At 37.1% G+C, this 17,722-nt stretch overlaps 5 protein-coding genes and 1 long non-coding RNA gene across 24 annotated transcripts in view; 4 read left to right on the top strand and 2 right to left on the bottom strand.

The window, feature by feature from the left end:
• The window catches only part of LOC107220111 (obscurin), a 43,600-nt gene extending 42,873 nt beyond the window's left edge, over positions 1-727 (top strand). For all 10 annotated transcript variants that reach the window (XM_046734160.1, XM_046734155.1, XM_046734145.1 and 7 more), the window contains one exon: positions 54-727. In XM_046734160.1, coding sequence (XP_046590116.1) covers positions 54-291 — 238 coding nt within the window. In that variant the 3' untranslated portion in view covers positions 292-727. The remainder of the gene's footprint in view (positions 1-53) is intronic.
• LOC107220113 (NEDD8-conjugating enzyme UBE2F) lies at positions 541-4,479 on the bottom strand. 3 transcript variants are annotated; one of them, XM_015658564.2, is made up of 4 exons: positions 4,343-4,479; positions 1,913-2,074; positions 1,598-1,759; positions 541-1,465 (listed from the first exon to the last, which is right to left on the bottom strand). In XM_015658564.2, exons 1-4 carry the CDS (start codon positions 4,343-4,345, stop codon positions 1,349-1,351), a joined length of 444 nt encoding a protein of 147 aa, XP_015514050.1. In that variant the 5' UTR covers positions 4,346-4,479; the 3' UTR covers positions 541-1,348. The 3 variants fall into 3 exon arrangements, with proteins under 3 accessions (XP_015514050.1, XP_046590186.1, XP_015514049.2); XM_046734230.1 differs by lacking the exon at positions 4,343-4,479 and adding an exon at positions 4,194-4,296; XM_015658563.2 differs by lacking the exon at positions 4,343-4,479 and adding an exon at positions 2,412-2,552.
• Positions 2,836-4,102, top strand: LOC107220115 (vacuolar protein-sorting-associated protein 25). Of its 2 annotated transcripts, none has more exons than XM_015658565.2 (4): positions 2,836-2,968; positions 3,366-3,511; positions 3,640-3,858; positions 3,941-4,102. In XM_015658565.2, the coding sequence occupies exons 1-4, from the start codon at positions 2,919-2,921 to the stop codon at positions 4,051-4,053; spliced, it is 528 nt and encodes a 175-aa protein (XP_015514051.1). In that variant the 5' UTR covers positions 2,836-2,918; the 3' UTR covers positions 4,054-4,102. The 2 variants fall into 2 exon arrangements, with proteins under 2 accessions (XP_015514051.1, XP_046590165.1); XM_046734209.1 differs by lacking the exon at positions 2,836-2,968 and adding an exon at positions 3,007-3,124.
• On the top strand, positions 4,403-9,129 carry LOC107220112 (guanylate kinase). 6 transcript variants are annotated; one of them, XM_015658560.2, is made up of 6 exons: positions 4,410-4,533; positions 5,564-5,626; positions 6,002-6,269; positions 6,381-6,604; positions 6,891-7,001; positions 8,799-9,129. In XM_015658560.2, exons 2-6 carry the CDS (start codon positions 5,590-5,592, stop codon positions 8,867-8,869), a joined length of 711 nt encoding a protein of 236 aa, XP_015514046.2. In that variant the 5' UTR covers positions 4,410-4,533; positions 5,564-5,589; the 3' UTR covers positions 8,870-9,129. The 6 variants fall into 6 exon arrangements, with proteins under 6 accessions (XP_015514048.2, XP_015514046.2, XP_015514045.2 ...); XM_015658562.2 differs by lacking the exon at positions 5,564-5,626 and having other exon boundaries at positions 4,403-4,533; XM_015658559.2 differs by lacking the exons at positions 4,410-4,533; positions 5,564-5,626 and adding an exon at positions 4,748-4,943.
• LOC107220117 lies at positions 8,286-12,256 on the bottom strand. Its single transcript, XM_015658569.2, has 3 exons — positions 12,150-12,256; positions 11,583-11,622; positions 8,286-11,484 (listed from the first exon to the last, which is right to left on the bottom strand). The coding sequence occupies exons 1-3, from the start codon at positions 12,196-12,198 to the stop codon at positions 10,557-10,559; spliced, it is 1,017 nt and encodes a 338-aa protein (XP_015514055.2). The 5' UTR covers positions 12,199-12,256; the 3' UTR covers positions 8,286-10,556.
• On the top strand, positions 12,215-16,131 carry LOC124293396. Of its 2 annotated transcripts, XR_006903340.1 has the most exons (7): positions 12,215-12,958; positions 13,029-13,306; positions 13,375-13,449; positions 14,107-14,635; positions 14,722-14,927; positions 15,012-15,128; positions 15,220-16,131. It is a non-coding gene; the product is annotated as an uncharacterized LOC124293396 (long non-coding RNA). The 2 variants fall into 2 exon arrangements; XR_006903339.1 differs by having other exon boundaries at positions 13,029-13,449.
• The last annotated feature ends 1,591 nt before the right edge of the window (positions 16,132-17,722 follow it).

Below are 17,722 nucleotides of genomic sequence, written 5' to 3'. Positions count from 1 at the left end.
GATGTTATTTTGAAGATATACAATCGCTAAATTGATTTGTTTATTATTTCCAGCAAACGACCAACTGCGGAAGAATGCCATGAGCACAGATGGTTACTGCCAACGGAGTTTATGATCAAGAAACGAGAGAGAGCGGTATTCCTTGGTAACCGACTGAAGGAATACAATGAAGAATATCATCAGGAAAAACTTAAATTAGCTTCGAAAAGTGACAACTTAGCATCGGCATTCGGCTCCACGCGACAACTTATCAGATCGAACAGCATACAAGAAGAATTGCTTACCAACTAAAAATTAGAATAAGTCGCGATTTTCCAATTATGTATTGATTTATTTTACTGTTTATAATTTATTCAAGTCTAGTCAATCTCATAAAATGAAGGTTTCGGAGCCGATGTAAAGAGATCAATCAAAACGTTGTGATTTTCCTTGTTTTTTGTTATTATTTATTTGTTATAACTTGTAATTATTATTAATATATAATCTTTCGTTTTATCCATCAGTTCAAGCAATGCGGAAATTATGATTTTTGTCTGGAACACTCCAGTTAATGTATAAGGCGTATTACTTACTAATAATAAGGAAAAAAAAAATAAAAATAAAAAATGATAAAACTCACGCTTAGCATATATAAATCAAGTCAAATTAATTTCAACTGTACAAACGCGACGTCTATGATAAGAAGATGAAATGAATCGTTTAAGCGTTAATAAAAAATTTTAGAATATGCAGGGCAAAAAATTATCATTGTGAAAGCTGAAATATAGTATCCAGTCATTAATTTATTAAATGACAAAAAGTGCAGAGGTAATTGACATTATTCAATGAGCTCGAACGTGATTTTAAATTACAAATAATGATGTAAAAAGTCTCAAAGCTGGGAATTAAATGACTTGTCGCGACATTATTGACTAATATTTAGAAGTATTTTGCCTGATAGTAGTATCACTCCCTTACGCAAGCAATTTCAAAAGTTAACCGTGGGATAAAGCTGTTAATAGGTACAAAGTAAAATAGAATTTCTTATCATTAAATATTTATTTACAATTGTTATCTCCCCACGTTACATTGCTTATTATTTCATCTGAAGATCAAATTTGTTATACATTTATAAGGCCTTGCATTTCTTGTTTTGTCAGTATCAGAGGCCATACAATCGAAATATTTAAATAATTTTAAAAAAAATCTCATGTATGTTTAACATTTTTTTAATAGGATGAATCAAAAAACGGAAATCCTTCAAAAAATAAATACATTTGACATCACTAAAAATGTGACACAGTACAATAACCAATATGATGTATCAAAGATATATTTCATTGTGAATTAGTGATTGAGGAAATGGAAATCATCTCTTAGCATATTGTGTGACATATTCTTTTACTTTGTGCCTGAAAGACTCTTTATCAACTAAGAATAACTCTGCAGCTTCTCGGTTCAAAGGGTCATCAAAGTTTAACAAATCCTGAAACCAACAAACTATGTTGTGAAAAAACTGCTGACTTATGACGATACAATTCTAAGAGACACACCTTTCTACGATGTAATCGTATGAAACTAAAATAGAATGAAAACAATCAATGCCGACATAACTTACCGTGAAAAGGGAATTCACTCCCCACACAACATCTTTAAGTTTACGAGTGGGTGCCCAACCTAATCCATCAATACTACTTTGTCTCAAAAGTGATAAGCACACATCACCATCTTCATTAATATTTGGATGCCATAGTTTTGTTTGGCACTTGACTTGTGGTGGCTGAAACAATGATTGGAGCAGATTTGACAAAAGCTTGTGAACAAATTGTGCATAAAAACTTTGAAAATATTGAGATTCTTTGTATTCTTAGAACAGTCATTATATTAGACTATCTTATCATTTTATAAAAGTAATTAAAAAACTCCAACTCACAGCCATGTTATAGTCTTCTGTTACATAGATGCCAAAGTGAAAGCGACCTCCAACCCAGTAACCCTCATCGGGAACAATTACAAGGGTAAACTCATGCAATCGGTTTGGATCGTCAAACACAATTTGGCACGTACTTGGTAACGTTTGTTCCATTTCCTGAACCTGCAAAGTATGCAAACAATTTATGAATAGAATGGTACAAAAGGTTTTTCAAGGGCAGTGAGTTTATATTTGAAATAACATTAAATTGGCTATATTCGAAATATTTTATGCTCAAGGAGGACAAAGACATTGAATAGGTGCTAACTTTAGAATCTGTCTTTGTTCCAGGTTAACCGTCATAACGGAATGAATGAGCCTGATCCTGTTACACTATTTTATGAAAAAATTTTATTCCATGGAAATATAAAATAGCTCGCTACTAAGAAGTATAAGGTAATTTCAAAGATTTTGAGCTTAGAATAGATAAAAATAACAACTGAGATGTAGACTCAGTTACCTCTCTAACTAGCAGCTTATCTCGTATCGAAACACGTTTGTTGGTATCCCTAGATTTTGAATTCGAAACATCGTTGTCTTTTTTCAGTTTTCCTCTGAGGGTGATCATGTTACATTAACAAGCCCTTCCGCATGAAAGGGGTGCACAAATAAGTTGAGAATTGGTCAAATTTAAGGTTAGGGAGGTGACGCTTGCAACCGTTGAAACTTCGTAAATGCAGTTTGAAATTTCTGAGATTATCGTAGAAAGACAGACTCAGTTTCGGTAAATAATGTCGAAATTTAAATTACTTTTAAACAATGTTGAAAATCTGAAGGTTTGAACCTAAATGACAACTGCTTGAGTAGCAAACCCGCGTATCACCACACATTGAATTATTTATATCCTAGATGTCGCTACTCGGAAAAAAGCACTTGCTCACCGCCTGTCATAACTGTCAGAATAAAAGTATCGTTATCTACTCGCCGTAGTATATTCTCGCAACAAATCACCCCGTATAGACAAATAATGGGAGAAATCGAGTGGCCCTGGCAATACAGTTTTCCGCCATTCTTCACGTTAGTATTTTCCCATATTCCGACAGTTCAACGGTTTTGTACAATGAACAATTGTCGGCTGCGCCTTACCTGATAATTTCGAATGACGGTTACTCATACAGTTGTACTTACATACTTACTACGTACAAAGCAAAAGATATTTTTTTGTGCGCTACCGTAAATAATCATCAATTATTTCCAACCATCCGTTTGTTTTTGTATACCTTATATTTTATGTTGCAACATTATTGTAACATTTTATATTATTATCTTGTAACATTTGTTCATCCTGCTAAGAGATTTCTATTTCATTCACCACTACTGAATTATTAACATGTTACGTTTTAAGTATCGCTCATTCTTAGTAGTGTCAATAACAGTAGAACTGAGGTTCACATATTTTCTAAATTTCTTTCAGACTCCAACCTCATGCGGAAACAAAGGAGAAGCAATTGAATGCATGGAAAAGTTTAATCTTAGAATATTACAGAACGACAAAACAAGCCGTCGTAGACATCAGAGAAATCGACTCCAGTCCTCTGTTCAACAACACTTCAATTAACAGTATCCTTGAACCAAATTCGATGGAAATGCATTGTGTAAATTAAGTGAAACAATGGGAATTCAGCTTTTCCACTTTTTTATTCGAGTGAACTGTACAAGACAATGTTTTCCTAAATTGACTGTCAAAGGAAAGCTGCCATCCGAAGTAGTTCTGATCATTCTAGAAGAACTATACAAATCGGGAAATGCAATACCCTTAGATAAATCTAAACAGAGATGGCTGGTGTATTGGCACACACTCGAAGAATGGGGTGAAATAATTTATAATTGGGCCCAAGAAAACGGTTTTGCTGGATCTGTCTGCACATTGTTTGAACTAACCCAAGGGGAGAACACAACAGACCAAGGCAAGTGCGAATGAATATATTCTCATGATAAAATTGACAAATTTTGCCCAGTCTCTACATCTCTACATTTCTTATTCTTCAGAATTCTACGGGCTGGATTCAGATGTCCTGATAAGGAGCCTGAGGACTCTTGAAGCGTCGAAAAAGGCCGAGTTAATTATATTCGACGATAATCAAGGAGTGAAATTTTTCTAATTGTATTAACATCGATGTTAACCTGTTAAATATATTATTTTTCAAAGTCCCGCCAGACGCGTCCTTCGCGAATATATTATATATTAGGATTTTAAGTTAGGTTAGATTCCCCGTGTTCGTGCTCATGCGTAAAAGTATACCTTATTTACAATAGCCTTCAAGAACGGCGTCATTCGAGATTCAATCTCGGTATTTCCGTTTTGTTTATGGAATAAATACTAATAAAAGTATCGAGGTCAACTATAAGAGAAAAAGAATTTTTTTTTTATCATAGAAACTTTTATTTCACCATTTATAATCACTGAAGTTGTGACAATTTCCTCACATGCGCGTTGCCTATTTGTCAAAGCATGCTCGTAAAATTGTGCGCCGGACGGCTCGTAATTGCGCGTGAATTTCGCCACGTTTTCAAGAACTCTGCCGACGTATTTTAATAACGGAAAGTGCGTAGGTATCCGGTAATCCAAAGCGGCTTCAAAGGTGAGCAAATCAATGCTTGAAACATCACGTTGTGTTATAAATATCGCAGGAGAAGACCGGGGCGTAATAAGGCTCGATAAAATTACGCCACCACCTCCTCAACATGCGCTACAAAAGGCAGGCATTGACAATATTTATGCCGGTCCGCGGTAGGCTTTCGCATGTCGCACGGTTCTACGCATAGGCGACACGTTTCGCACGATGAAATCAATATTTCCAAGACCTTGGTCACGCTGCTGGAATCAGCTGTCCGAGTATGACCCTCTAATCTTTATCTCTTGCGTAAATCGTGGCGTCCGCGTTTCATGATTCGAACACTGAAAAAAATTGACGAATGTGTATACATGATTAAAACTTCTCTATGAATATCGTCGTTTCGATTGGCCCAGCTGTTAACCAGTTCATCAAAGGTCCTGTTCTATTGCAAATCACGTATAACAAATGCATTTCTTTTTCTTTTTTGTCATCAAAATGCGCACACATCATCATTTCACTCATCTGTCCTATATATATACTGCCTTAGTATTAATTATTATAACTGCCTTAGCATTATGACCACATCTGTTTATCTCCTAATTGTTTTTATTGCACACACCGATGTTTTACATTGTTCAATTAAATTCGAACAGCACAGTAACACAAGTAGCCTTGTAGATGATAATTATAGAACAGTTGAAAGTAAATTTATAGAATTATTTTTGAAAATCACGTTACACTTCGCAATCACAGAAATGAAAAAAATTCAGTAACTGTTTCTTTTAGTTTTAGCAGTGCCCAAGATGAATTATTGCAATTTAAATAAGTAACATAAAACTGTTCTCTCAATGATAGAACAATCAATTTACTGTTAAGCTTGAGAAAATTCCAGAATGGAAACATGAGATTATTATATTTTGCTGTTTATAATTGGCTGTCCAATGGCGATAAAGATCCAACAGAAATACTGACGATACGCTCAATGTCAACATGTTGAAATAGTCATGACGTTTTAAATTTAACCTGTTTTGCGTCGTCTCTGAATTTTTGTTAGAATATTGATGTCTTCACTTGGAGAATATGGTGGTGCTACATGGAGTTCGATTGGTAAAATTAGGTATTATGAAATTGTTTTACACGTTTTTTTGTAACTTCCTTGTTTTCTTTTTCATCCCATAATTAAATTGATTGCATAGTTATTTGGCTTGAGAATTATCTACGTAATATATTATAATATAAAATTGAATAGCGATTTGAAATATCAGCTCAAATGTTCACAGAGAGCTTTACCAATCGATCTTGAAAACAGTTGGAAGAAATGCTTAATATTAGGCGTTAGTATATTGTTCTTCTACCTTTTCCTCGTGATGAAATCTTTGTATATTGTAGTTTATAAATATGACAACTTCTATAAAATTCGTTATACAAATGACTTGCAATATTATGTTGTAATTAGCTTAATTCACACTTATTCAGATTTGTTACTTTACAGGCTTTTGCACAATGGTTCAAAAAGGACTGCGGCCTTTAACTATCTGCGGACCTTCGGGTTCAGGGAAAAGTACATTGCTGAAACGTCTCTTGGAGGAATATCCTGACATATTTGGATTCTCCGTATCTCATACAACAAGAAGTCCTCGACCAGGCGAAGAGCCTGGCAAGCACTATCATTTCACCACCAAGGAACAAATGCAGCAAGATATTGATGACGGTAAATTTATTGAAAGCGCGATATTCAGCAACAACATATATGGAACTAGGTGAGATATTTTGAACACTTTATAATACAAGCAAGCCACGTCTTTTTTCATGTTTTTGTTTGCTGATACCAAAGTCCTGTATGATACTGTAAAATAATTGTTTGTTCCCAGTAAACGTGCTGTTGAAGATGTTAGACGTGCAGGAAAGGTATGCGTTTTGGATATCGACACCCAAGGAGTGAAACAAATACGACAAACTTCGCTTGATCCACTCCTTGTCTTTGTCAAACCCCCATCAATTGAAGAATTGGAACGCAGATTGAGACAGCGTAACACAGAAACGGAAGAATCATTGCAGCGAAGGTTAATCATCGCCAAATCTGAAATGGAATTTGGTAATTATTGCTGATTTTTGATCTAATTTCAGATATTTTCAAAAAGTTCTTTGCATAGACTCCTATAATATCTTCTGTGTCCGAATATTTCAATACAATATACATAAGAGCTAGTATAAAAAAGTTGAAAAGATCATTTTTTTATTGAAAATAAAATTTAATTAGTCTACCTAACTTTCTACAACATATCAATTCATTTTGTTGGAATTATTTCAAATTGCTCCGAGAACCCAATCTCAGTAGAATAATATTTAAAATAAATCAAATAAAATTCGAACTTTCTCAGGTGCCCAGCCAGGCTACTTCCATTTAATTATTGAAAACGACAATGTCGAGAAGGCCTACGAACAACTGCGTGAATTCGTAATTGGCGAAATTAACAGTCAACGTCAAGCAGGTAAGAACCCAAATTACTTGACGAAAATATTGCATTTTAATTTTATATAGTTATCGACGAATGATTACTGTGAAAGTTTCTTTGAAAAAATTATGACTACTTCGTTTTTTTGTATGTTGAGTAATGTAACTAATTTAAGAATTTGTCCCAAGAATTTTCTAGCTCAATTCTATTTGACTTATTCTCGTGTGATGTATAACGTATAACAATGGTGTACCAGTTATTAATTATTCGCTAACTGAAATTTCAAAGTTCAGTACGAGTAATGCAACAGAAAGAAGTTTTCGCTCTACTAAACTGCGTATATGCATACACTATAATTGTATTAAAAACTTCCTATATTAAATACAACGGTTGATAAGCTAACGAGCACAATTTTTTGAACCCCACAGAGGCCTAAGATGAAACATCCACAGGACAGGTGATATTTCGCCAGGCTTTCTTTGTGACCAAATTAATTTAGCAACATTTTTTAGCTGCAATAATGGGTGAAAAAAATTAATTCGAAAGTGCACAAAACTTTCTGCCCCCTGTTGTACAGGTAACAACAGTTCGAACTTTTTTCACGCCTACCATAGTTATATTATTTACAAATATCACTTTTGATCCTCAAGGACATTATTTGACCCGTTCATTATTTCGAAATATTTAATTAGCAATTATGTATAACGATTACCCAAAAAAAATATAAAATACTTTTATTTGCTATGCCTAAGCCGTGTATTAATTCGAGCAATTAATTACGCGTGCAAAAATTGCTGGCATTCCAAAGCCAAGTACAAATTTATGAACTTGATTAGAAGTGGTAATTGTTGTCACCTTGTGATGTTATTAGTGTAGAAGAAAATATTTGTTATCCGTTGTATTGTCAGATTACGAAACATCACAAACCGTTTTCATGACTTCTAACGTGTAACTTCAAAGATTAACATTACTAGACGAAACTAAAATTTGGCGTGTACGATCATCACTTATAGAATAGACAATCTAAGTGAATGATAAGCACATGTAACAAACGCTATTTGGATGTGATTTTATTGAAAATTGTCCGCAAATTAATAGGCCTCGCCTACAGGCAAGACTTGACGACGTTCTTTATTGTTATACCTATATTTATTGTTACCACAGTTTACACAGAAGGAGTTATTTTCACAATTTTTAAAAGTAAAGAAAGAATATACATATATTCTCTTTCATACAGTTGTGATTGAAAATCACGAGATGTATACATAGAAAATTTATTTATTTATGGATATAAATATTTTTACATTTTTGCAAAACTACAATTTCCGACAATGTTACTATTCTGAAATGATTAGTATCACTTCTAGAAAATCGTACTAATAATTCATATAGCAATACATGAAGTGGTAGATCATCAAAGAAAACTCATGTACAGAAGTCCGTGTCTGAGCCTGTGGGAGTGCTAAGCTAATATAACGTAACCATAGGTAATTGAATCATGCGTCTATGTCTGCAATAATAGATGTACGTTAGCAAATAATCATGGTATTTCAAATGTAAAAAAGTTGTGTTCCATGTAGTAGCCATGGAATGTATGTACGTACTAGTATATAAAATTAACTTAGCTTCAGCAAAACAGGGCATAGATATTCAATTATGTAGCACAAAGTTTGATTGAATTACTTTGAAAGCGAAATCTCATCAGTATTTCATTATTTAGGGATTGATAATTTTCGCAATAAGATTGAAAATAAAACAAAATTTATGTATTCTGATAAGTTGAAGTAAGATATCAGGTAAATAATTGTATAAGTCACGTGGATCGTGACATAGGTGCTCTAGCGATGTATTTGCTGTCCATGAAGACTTCGGAAGGTGACGACTGCTCCACCAGAAAAACCTAGGAATCTATATTTGTTCCAAGTATTATGTTTGTGAAAAATAACTTTAATGCAAATTTACGAGTACGTACGTGTATGTCTATCAACACGTATTTCAGAGTGTAATAATTACAAAAATAGTAGTAGCGAATAGTGTTTTTACACGTCATACGTGGTCAAGTATTCCCTTACTTTGGTTTCCTTCGATTTTAAAGATTGTAAAATCGCATATCTTTACCCATAGCTACGTTAAATAAATTCGAAAGTGGGATTGACACATCTGATGACAGCGTAACTATATTTCTGTTTTGATGTGTAAACCGTTTATTCTTAAAAATCGACTCGCTCTTCTTGAGATTCTCAGACCGTACTTATGTTGACAAAACGCAAATATTTGAAAAAATTTTTAGATTAGCTCAGTGCAGTACAGTGTGTTTGGTGTTTACGGATTACGAGAAGTTTGGCATGAATATATTTTCCAGTATTCGAAACCTTAAGCACGAATCGGTATGCCTAAAAATAAATAAATAAGTAGCTAAAACATAGTGAGAAGTGAGTGATCGCACAGGTCATGGCTTCTATTTTCTCTATAGAATGAAAATTCCAATAACAATGTAAGCGTGTGATCGTTTATTAACATTGACTTGTCGCAAAAGTGAATACATTTTGTACCCAAGAATATAATTCTTCTGTTTGAAGATGTACTATTTCATCCGATGAAATTAAAGATAAAACTAGACTTAGCAAACTGAGACTATTCACCAAAAGAAGTTGTGTTCCAATAGAGTAGGTAACTTGTAAAGTCATTGTGATTTACTCCTTCTAACTCGCATATTTTGAAAATGTGAAAAAGGAATCTCATAAGCAATTGCTGTCAAATCATTCAAAACTCACTCTTTCCATTACGCCTTCTGTTTGCATACACTTGTTATTTACCAATCCAGTTGAACTCGCGAAACTGCTCAATATTAACGTAAATTCCAACAGATACTAGTGACAAATTTTTAGATTCACTACTTATATATTTAATACGAATTAAAAAGCGAATAAAAATTTAAAAGCAATGACAATAATGCGGGCTGATCTATTTCATTCAAGATGTATTATTAAATGCTACAAATATGTGAAACATATTGAAACTTTTATTTTTCTAAAAATTATTAATACCTCAGCCAACCGGTGATATCATGAATTTCAAACGAAAAAATGTTACAATTAGAAATGTCATCAAAATTTTTCCAAACAACTATGTATCAGTCATTCTGCGCGATACACATGTTCTATGTATTCTATATGTGTAGGAAAGTGATTTTGAGAAATATTTCGACGTGTGCATAACTCTTTATTAATTCATGTGTATAAATATCTAGTAATAGAAAGTCGTTATTGTTAGTGTATAAATAGAATAAAAATTAATAGTTGTTATATATTGTCATAGCAATGCCATCCTATTATACAAGATTAATAAAAGTTGATCTGTTCAAAAGGACCTGCGCATTCAGTGCTCGTACTTGACAATAACTCAGACGTGCTACTTTCCCCGACCGGAGAGGAGGCAGACGAGTTCCTTGGAACTTGAAGGAAATTTAACTGGTTAGATAAGTATAAATATTTTAACACAGTTATGGTACACCGTCTGATTTTATTCGCACTTTTTATCAGTATTTGTTACTCGATTGCTTAAGTTTTCACGATTAACAGACATTATTGCCTACTGGTGCACGTAATTTCGTTTGGGCCGTTCTCCGTGATGGTGCCGTATTTTGTGATGCGGTACTTGACTAACTTCTATGGAATCAATCTTGGCTTCTTGTTGCTTCAACTCTTTTTCATCCGCCCTTTTTATTTCATCTTGAATCAAATTATCGCCATAATTTCTTGGCCAATCATTGTCTTCGAATTCCGGTGTAATGTCGAGAACTGGTTTGAAAACATTCGTTTTTTCCGGCGTAGAAAACACATAGTTGATTATCTGCGGTCGTGGTTCAAAAATATTTTCCATCGGCAGGGGTTGAATTTGTTCTCGACCATTTAGATCAGAGTCAACCCTCTGAGCATTGAATACTTCGTTTTCATTCGGATTCCTAAACGACTCCGTGAAGTCCGGTACTTTCTGTACCGGTCGCTCCCCAAAAATGAATTCATCATCAATCGGCACTATACGTTGAACCTCGTCTTCGATATCCATTTCATTTTGTTCGCCAATCGGAGACGCTTCCCGATCTCGGTTGATATAATTACGAGTTTGCTGAGATTCTCTGAATGAATAATCGTTGACGATCGGGAATTCCAAATTCTTTCTTACCGGAAATCCGTTCACCGACTGCCCACCAAGGAAATACTCTTCTACGCGTTGCTCGTCATTGTTCCTCTGTACGGTTTGAGGTCTAGTTCCGGAAAAGGCAGAGAAATGTGCAGAATTTGGCTGGTAATATTCATCGCGGTTTGGTGCCACCTCAGAGCGATACGGAAGTTCGTACGGGTCGGATGGTATCTGATAAGATATTTCGGGCACAATTGGGCGATCGAAATATCTCTTTTCTTGATACGTATTCGCCGGTTGACTTTCGACCTCTTGTTCCTCGGGATAATAAGCTTCGTACAGTACCGGTCCTCGTTCCAAATCGTATCCCGCGTACCTGTTAAAAAAAAAAATTCACAAATATGTACCTGAATTCTGTGTATTGAATTCATCAATTATCGTTAGGTTCTTGTAAAACGCTTCAACTTCGCTCACCTTGCTGCAGGTTTAGCACTCCACGGTATTCCTAGTGTACCTGAAAATAAGTTACGGATTTGTAAGGACGATGCCAAACATACTGTTCCGCAATTATTTGATCGCAGAATTCTGTGCGGATAAATATCTATGATATTCTTGACTAATCGAGTTCAAACTAAACTTCAAACTGATTTTGTCAGTTATGAACGCTTGATCCAGTGATGGCAAAAAATATCTAGTGACTGAACGACGTAAATATAGATGACCAAAAAATCCGTACGCTTTGAATAGAAGCTACACATAAACTTTGCAACTCTTACAATCAGTCAGTATCATACTGTATATAGTGTATACCGATACACAGTCAGATAAGCAGATCGCGTGTTGATTCTTGAATAATACAAGCCAATTAGCTACATGAAATGCAAAGAAAGCGAAACAAAAAGTAATGTGATTCGTACCATATTCCACATGTTCACGTTTACAACTGTACAGATTTTAGTACCTTTAGCCGATTGGTTAAGCAAGGCATAGCATAGCTGGCTTGATGTAATAAGTAGCTTACATCGTAATGGTGTTACCTACCTTGCATAATCAACAAAATTCCAAAATATAGTAGAGTTAAAACTGCCATGGCTGCGCCGACCGGATCCGACGTGCAACATACGGCTTAGAAATAACGACTGACGAGATACCACGAAGAGAAGTCGCGCAGCGCGTATTTTCAGACATTCCTAAAATAAACCCGCATTTCCTCCGCGACTAGCTTGGAAGCTTAATATTCTGAATCACAGCACGAAGATTTCGTGGTAGCGAATGACGATGCGTGATCCAAGGGGCCCCGGATCTGAGACTTGCAAAACATTTGAAATATTTCGCACCACCTCGACGAAGGCTTGTATACTAAAATCAAAAAACAACTTTTTACTTATTCACATTTTTATTACCGAGCAACTTTCACAAATTGTATCTGTATTGTCTGTAAGACGTGCCCTGCAGTGATCATCACATATAGCTTATGATCCTCGGGCCATAGTATGTAACGAAAACCTCAGCTTCTCAGTCTTCCAAAAGCTGACTGTATCACCTGAGATCAAAGAAACAGGATTCTCAAACGTTCTCATACGTCGTGACAACGAGAAATTCTACAAATCTTTACCAAACTTCAAAGCAATGAGCTTTGCAAGGTAACCGCCACCAGAGATATCGGCAGCACTCCGGCCTTGGTTTGTGAAAACAACCCGGTCGGCAGCAAGGACGTTGTGGGACGTAGTACTTGGGTCGTGGTTCCGGTTTCAGAGGAATGGTGACCGTGCAACCCCTACAAGAGTCGCAGAGTTACAAACGAATAAACCAGAGAAAATCAAGACGAAGATGATGGGAACTTGCCCATGGTGGGTTTGTTCTCGATTAGACGTCAATATCAAAACAGACCTCGTATTAATCGTCAACCAAAATTTATAGAAGCATTAAACCTGACCTGTGCCGGGCGGACTTTGCACTGCACCTTCGGAAATACAATTAATCCAGCCACAACGAACGATGCCTTCCGATGATCACTCATTGTCAGAGTCGAACCGCTCATTTCAAGGGACTCGCTGCCACCCTGGCCGGACATTGCGGAGGACATGCTGGAGGACACGGCGGTGGACAGTAAGGAACGCATTTTGGAGGACAGGGTCCGCACGGCACCGGTGGTGTACAAATCGTGATTCGGCAAGGCGGGGGACAAGGACAACATGGTACGCACGGCGGGCAAGGTGGACAAGGTGGTGGGCAGCAAGGGTATACAGGACTATTCTGCTTGCAGCCTGGGGAGGAAGGAGCTTGAGGCGGAGACGAGCCACCACAGCACGACATTTTCTTTAAATTTTTCGATCCCCTGGTATTTAACGATTTTTTTTTTAATAACGTATTTTTAGTATTTAATTTTCGTTTTTATTTGCTACCACCGCGCGGGTTTTTTTTATTTCACGTATTAATTTCACGGAGGACTGTCAATTTTGGCGAGAACTGTTAAACGATCTCGTACCAAAAACGAAAAGTGAAAGGTATGGTGCTGCTCGGAATAACGGCAGGGATTAATCTGGATTTCTCATGATTTTTCATTTCTTTGTTTTTGTTTCCGAAGAACAAATAATCGAATTCTTGACAACGACTGTTGATCCAATTGAAAGCTTCTACCCGTGAAATCTCACAAGTTATTTAGAGCCGTTGCAGAATGAATTCAATTTAAGAACAAAATAAACCTTCGAATTTTCGCTAAATATGATTTGTTTATTTTCTATTCTGAGTAGGTTTTATCACGTCAATATAAGAACTGAATCACTGACTATTTCACACGTGGATTACCTTAGAAAATACGTATGCCGTTTGCCCCTACGCTCCTGGTAGTAAAAGAAACGGAGGTAATACCGAAACGAAGATAAAGAAAACGTTGGTACAAATAATTAAAAAATAATTGTCTCTGTCGATTCGCACACATTTATTGTATGTATAGGCTCTGTTACAGATAAATTGGTATAATTTTACGTGATTACAGGAACAATCACTGCTGTTCGCTGGATTAAAATACAGACTTCTAAATTGATAAGGAATTAGGCTTGCACCTACATTACACAGTACACTAAAAAAGTGATCCAGGACACCTGATGACGGCAATGTAAAATATAACAACTCGTTGACCATGGACGATAAAATATTAGCATCGAGGTGGTGGGCAACAGGGCATGCACGGTAAACACGGTGGTGGGCATGGTGGAGGACAAGGCGGCGGACATGGCATACAGGGAACACACGAAGGGCAAGGCATACAACGAGGCGGCGGTGGACAGCAACTGATGCATGGTGGGCAAGGTGGAGGACTGCAGGGCGGTGGACAGGGTGGAGGGCAGCGAGGTGGCGGACAACATGGAGGCGGAGGGCATCGAGGTGGTGGACAACATGGAGGCGGAGGGCATCGAGGTGGTGGACAAGGTTGTGGTGGTGGTGGTGGTGGGCAGGGTTGTGGACAACATGGTGTAGCAGGGCATGGGGGTGGACATGGTGGTCCGGCACATGTATTGCCACAGGTGAGTCGACAGTACGCCGCAAGAGCGTTTTCCCGAGCCTGATCGGCGCAGTAGAATTTCTTAAGTGCAACTTCAGCATCCCCTAGGTCCGTTAGTTTGAGGAGAGCTGCCCGACCAGGACCACAAACTGGGTAAAGCTTCGTCATGCACTCCGGTCGGCCCATGCAATCGTACATCATGCAACGATCCTGCAGTCCGTTACGCAGGATGCATTCACATCTGTACATTATTCCACCGCGAAGTTCGAAGCTCTTGCATGCCTTGATTGGGCTCTGTCGACGAAACGTTAATGGTTTAAAAAATGCTCGTATTTCGTACCGATCATTTTTTTTTAACATTTGTTTTTTTTTTTTTTTTACACATCCTTTTTTTCTAGATCGAAAAGTTCGAAATCAACTCACACAGCATGGTGGATCGTCAGAGACTGGACAGACTGGACAACAAGTTGGTGGCGGACAGGGAGGCTCGTCCCACTCGCAAGGCTTTCTGTAAGGTAAAGCAATGGTTTGTTAAATTCGATGCAATTACGAATATAGGCATATAATTAGCTGTTTTACTGCCGATGACTTACTTCTGATCCATAGAACTGACAAGACATTTCAGCTGGGCCAGAAGCTCTCGTCGTCGATCGCAATTCGGGTTCTTTCCGTCACACGGCATCTTGGAGGGATTTTTTTTTTTTTCAGTTCGAAATTTTACACTTTTTTTCGACTGGTTTGGAAATAGTTATTTTCTATTTCATTCAGTCATCTGATATTTCGGTTTTTTTTTATTCTTTGTGTATTTATTAAATTTTTTTTTTCGTATGACGCATTACTTCTTTTACAATTTCATACTCTTACGAAGGACAGCTGATCTACCGAGAATTTAAACAGTGCAAAGATACATATTGAAAAAAAACCACAGGGCAGCCAAAATTTACTGAGAATTTAACGTTGCTATTATCATAGACGTGAATAAACTAATATGTATTCATATTTTCATCTCATGCGTCAATTGAGAAACAACTCGTGCCCCCGGCAACGCATATTTCCATTGTTAAGGAACCCAACAGAAGAGCCAATCACACGAAGCTTCTTCCCAACTAACATTTACAGCTGACCATTCCTTGTCCATGTGTAAAATTGTATAAGATTAACGTATTCCAAATCCTCGGATATTTTCGAAACATACGGTACACTGGAAAGAATTAAATCGTCATCTTGGAAAGTGAAAATAATTCGTAGCAAGTTACGGTGATGTAAATGTGTTGATTTATTACTGTACATATTATTATTCATGCTTAATGATGCCAGTAATAACATAACAGTGGCGGCTTCGGTGGGACTAGTATTGCGATTGAGGCAGGGTTACTTTGTAGCGAGTGTGAGAACGTAGTTTCACGAACGGGAAATACGCAAGGTTGCACAACAGCCGAACGAATTTTAGTGGACCAGCATTGCTTATTCCGCCATGAATGCGGAGTAATAAAGCGGACAAGGAGACACAAAAAGACGACCAGCCTGTAGATTGACAGAGCTAGTAGCTCCTAGCGTTCGGATTTGGTGGTACACCAAAAGATTCAGGATGCCTTGAACGACATCTGATGCCGGGTGGACAAACAGGCCACGGTTTGACCAAACATTCTGGCTGTCCTTGGCACTCGGATCTTGGACAATCGTCTTGAAGTCCGTCGCGGTGGAGGCATCCACATCCGGTGTACAGGATACCAGCGCGAAGTTCCCGACTCTTGGATCCTTTGAGTTCCTAAAAATGACGATTTAAGCGACAACTGCTATTTCAATTGTAAAACTTGCGATGAGAAGATTTTATGTTCTTTATTTACCAGAGCTGAGTCATCGCCGTGGTTCTTCTTTTCGTGGGCCTTGCGCGTATTTCCGTTATGACCATGTGTGCTTGCTTTGTCGGAGCAATTGCGATGGTCACGACTGGAATGGGACAGCTTATCACTTTCATGATTTTGCGTATCTTCAATTGGTACCATTAGGAACATCGACGGTTGAACAGGGGCCTTGTTGCTCCGTTCCTGCTGCTGTAGCTGACGTTTTTGTAGTTGCTGTTCCTGTGCCAGTTGCTGTTGCAGCTGTTTCAGTATCTGTTGTTTCTGCTGACTGTTATATAGGGCGGAAGAGGGATTTTTCGTTACATGTATAGATTTTCTTCGATCAATAAACTAACACGAATGTCGGAACAAATTTTTATACTGTACTGGGCGTAAAACTAACCATTCTAAATCCGCTACGACAGCTTTTAGGTTGCAAAGTATGTCAGATGCAGATATCGTGGCAGTTTCTGACATGATGGATTATTTTATTAGGTACTTGTTTTTGGTTATAAGTGCTTGCAGAGTTACAGAGTGATTAGTAGCACTGTAAATTTAGGTGGTTACCGAAATTGAAAATTTAATACCGGAATGCAAAACGCATTCGGCTTTGTGATCGAAATTTAACTGTTTGATTTCTTTGATAACCCGGAAAGCAATTGTTATTATTTCATGTCTCGTTGCCATGGCTAGAATAAAGCCCTTCAAGGTCAACGTGCACGACGAAAAATCGCCTGCTACGTGGGTTTCTACAAAATTTTGTTAATCTCAATTTTTGATTATAAAATAAGCGAACAGCCCGTCACTACTACCTACAATGAACTGCAATTTTTATAATTTGAATGTTTTTGGTGGAATTGTTTTCCGTACAATTTGATATGCATTTACGTATTAATCTTGAAACGCTTGATCTTTTCTAATAAGAATTTGAAGTATCGTATTTTATAATTGGATAGATTTGTAGTAATAGAAATAAGTAAAACATTATACAAGGATAGCCACAAACGGTGTTTCTACCCTACGTCGATATCTAGTCATTAGTCAAGGTGTTCGATCATAAAAAGTCTCTGCGTTAATTTGTATGAAAAGTCACCGTTGAATTTCGCGATCACGTAAAAATTCGTCATGCAATTACTTCAGCTTACAACTAATTGCAAAACGTTCAGTTTACAGGCCAGATGCAACGAGTAGGAGTACGTGTCACTGCTGGAAATTGTTCGAAACAGTCAGCGGGGCATGGCTTCGGCCAAGTGCAAGTGTGGTCA

This window comes from Neodiprion lecontei, chromosome 1 (assembly GCF_021901455.1).
Source record: "Neodiprion lecontei isolate iyNeoLeco1 chromosome 1, iyNeoLeco1.1, whole genome shotgun sequence".
Taxonomy (NCBI): Eukaryota; Metazoa; Arthropoda; class Insecta; order Hymenoptera; family Diprionidae; genus Neodiprion; species Neodiprion lecontei.
The sequence above is the reverse complement of the archived record's forward strand: the minus strand, read 5'-3'. Positions and strand labels throughout refer to the sequence as shown.

What these genes read in the sequence shown, in the direction of transcription:
- LOC107220113 (XM_015658563.2), bottom strand. Translation starts at nt 2,519, where the DNA reads ATGATCACCCTCAGAGGAAAACTGAAAAAAGACAACGATGTTTCGAAT. An exon ending in ATAAGCTGCTAGTTAGAGAG is followed by an intron (nt 2,075 to 2,411) that starts GTAACTGAGTCT and finishes CATACTTTGCAG; the next exon opens with GTTCAGGAAATGGAACAAAC. An exon ending in GAGTGAATTCCCTTTTCACG is followed by an intron (nt 1,466 to 1,597) that starts GTAAGTTATGTC and finishes TGTTGGTTTCAG; the next exon opens with GATTTGTTAAACTTTGATGA.
- LOC107220115 (XM_046734209.1), top strand. Translation starts at nt 3,051, where the DNA reads ATGACGGTTACTCATACAGTTGTACTTACATACTTACTACGTACAAAG. An exon ending in CAACAACACTTCAATTAACA is followed by an intron (nt 3,512 to 3,639) that starts GTATCCTTGAAC and finishes TGACTGTCAAAG; the next exon opens with GAAAGCTGCCATCCGAAGTA. An exon ending in GGAGAACACAACAGACCAAG is followed by an intron (nt 3,859 to 3,940) that starts GCAAGTGCGAAT and finishes CTTATTCTTCAG; the next exon opens with AATTCTACGGGCTGGATTCA.
- LOC107220112 (XM_015658559.2), top strand. Translation starts at nt 4,895, where the DNA reads ATGAATATCGTCGTTTCGATTGGCCCAGCTGTTAACCAGTTCATCAAA. An exon ending in TGTTAACCAGTTCATCAAAG is followed by an intron (nt 4,944 to 6,001) that starts GTCCTGTTCTAT and finishes GTTACTTTACAG; the next exon opens with GCTTTTGCACAATGGTTCAA. An exon ending in TAACAGTCAACGTCAAGCAG is followed by an intron (nt 7,002 to 8,798) that starts GTAAGAACCCAA and finishes ATCGTGACATAG; the next exon opens with GTGCTCTAGCGATGTATTTG.
- LOC107220117 (XM_015658569.2), bottom strand. Translation starts at nt 12,198, where the DNA reads ATGGCAGTTTTAACTCTACTATATTTTGGAATTTTGTTGATTATGCAA. An exon ending in AATTTTGTTGATTATGCAAG is followed by an intron (nt 11,623 to 12,149) that starts GTAGGTAACACC and finishes ACTTATTTTCAG; the next exon opens with GTACACTAGGAATACCGTGG. An exon ending in AGTGCTAAACCTGCAGCAAG is followed by an intron (nt 11,485 to 11,582) that starts GTGAGCGAAGTT and finishes TTTTTTTAACAG; the next exon opens with GTACGCGGGATACGATTTGG.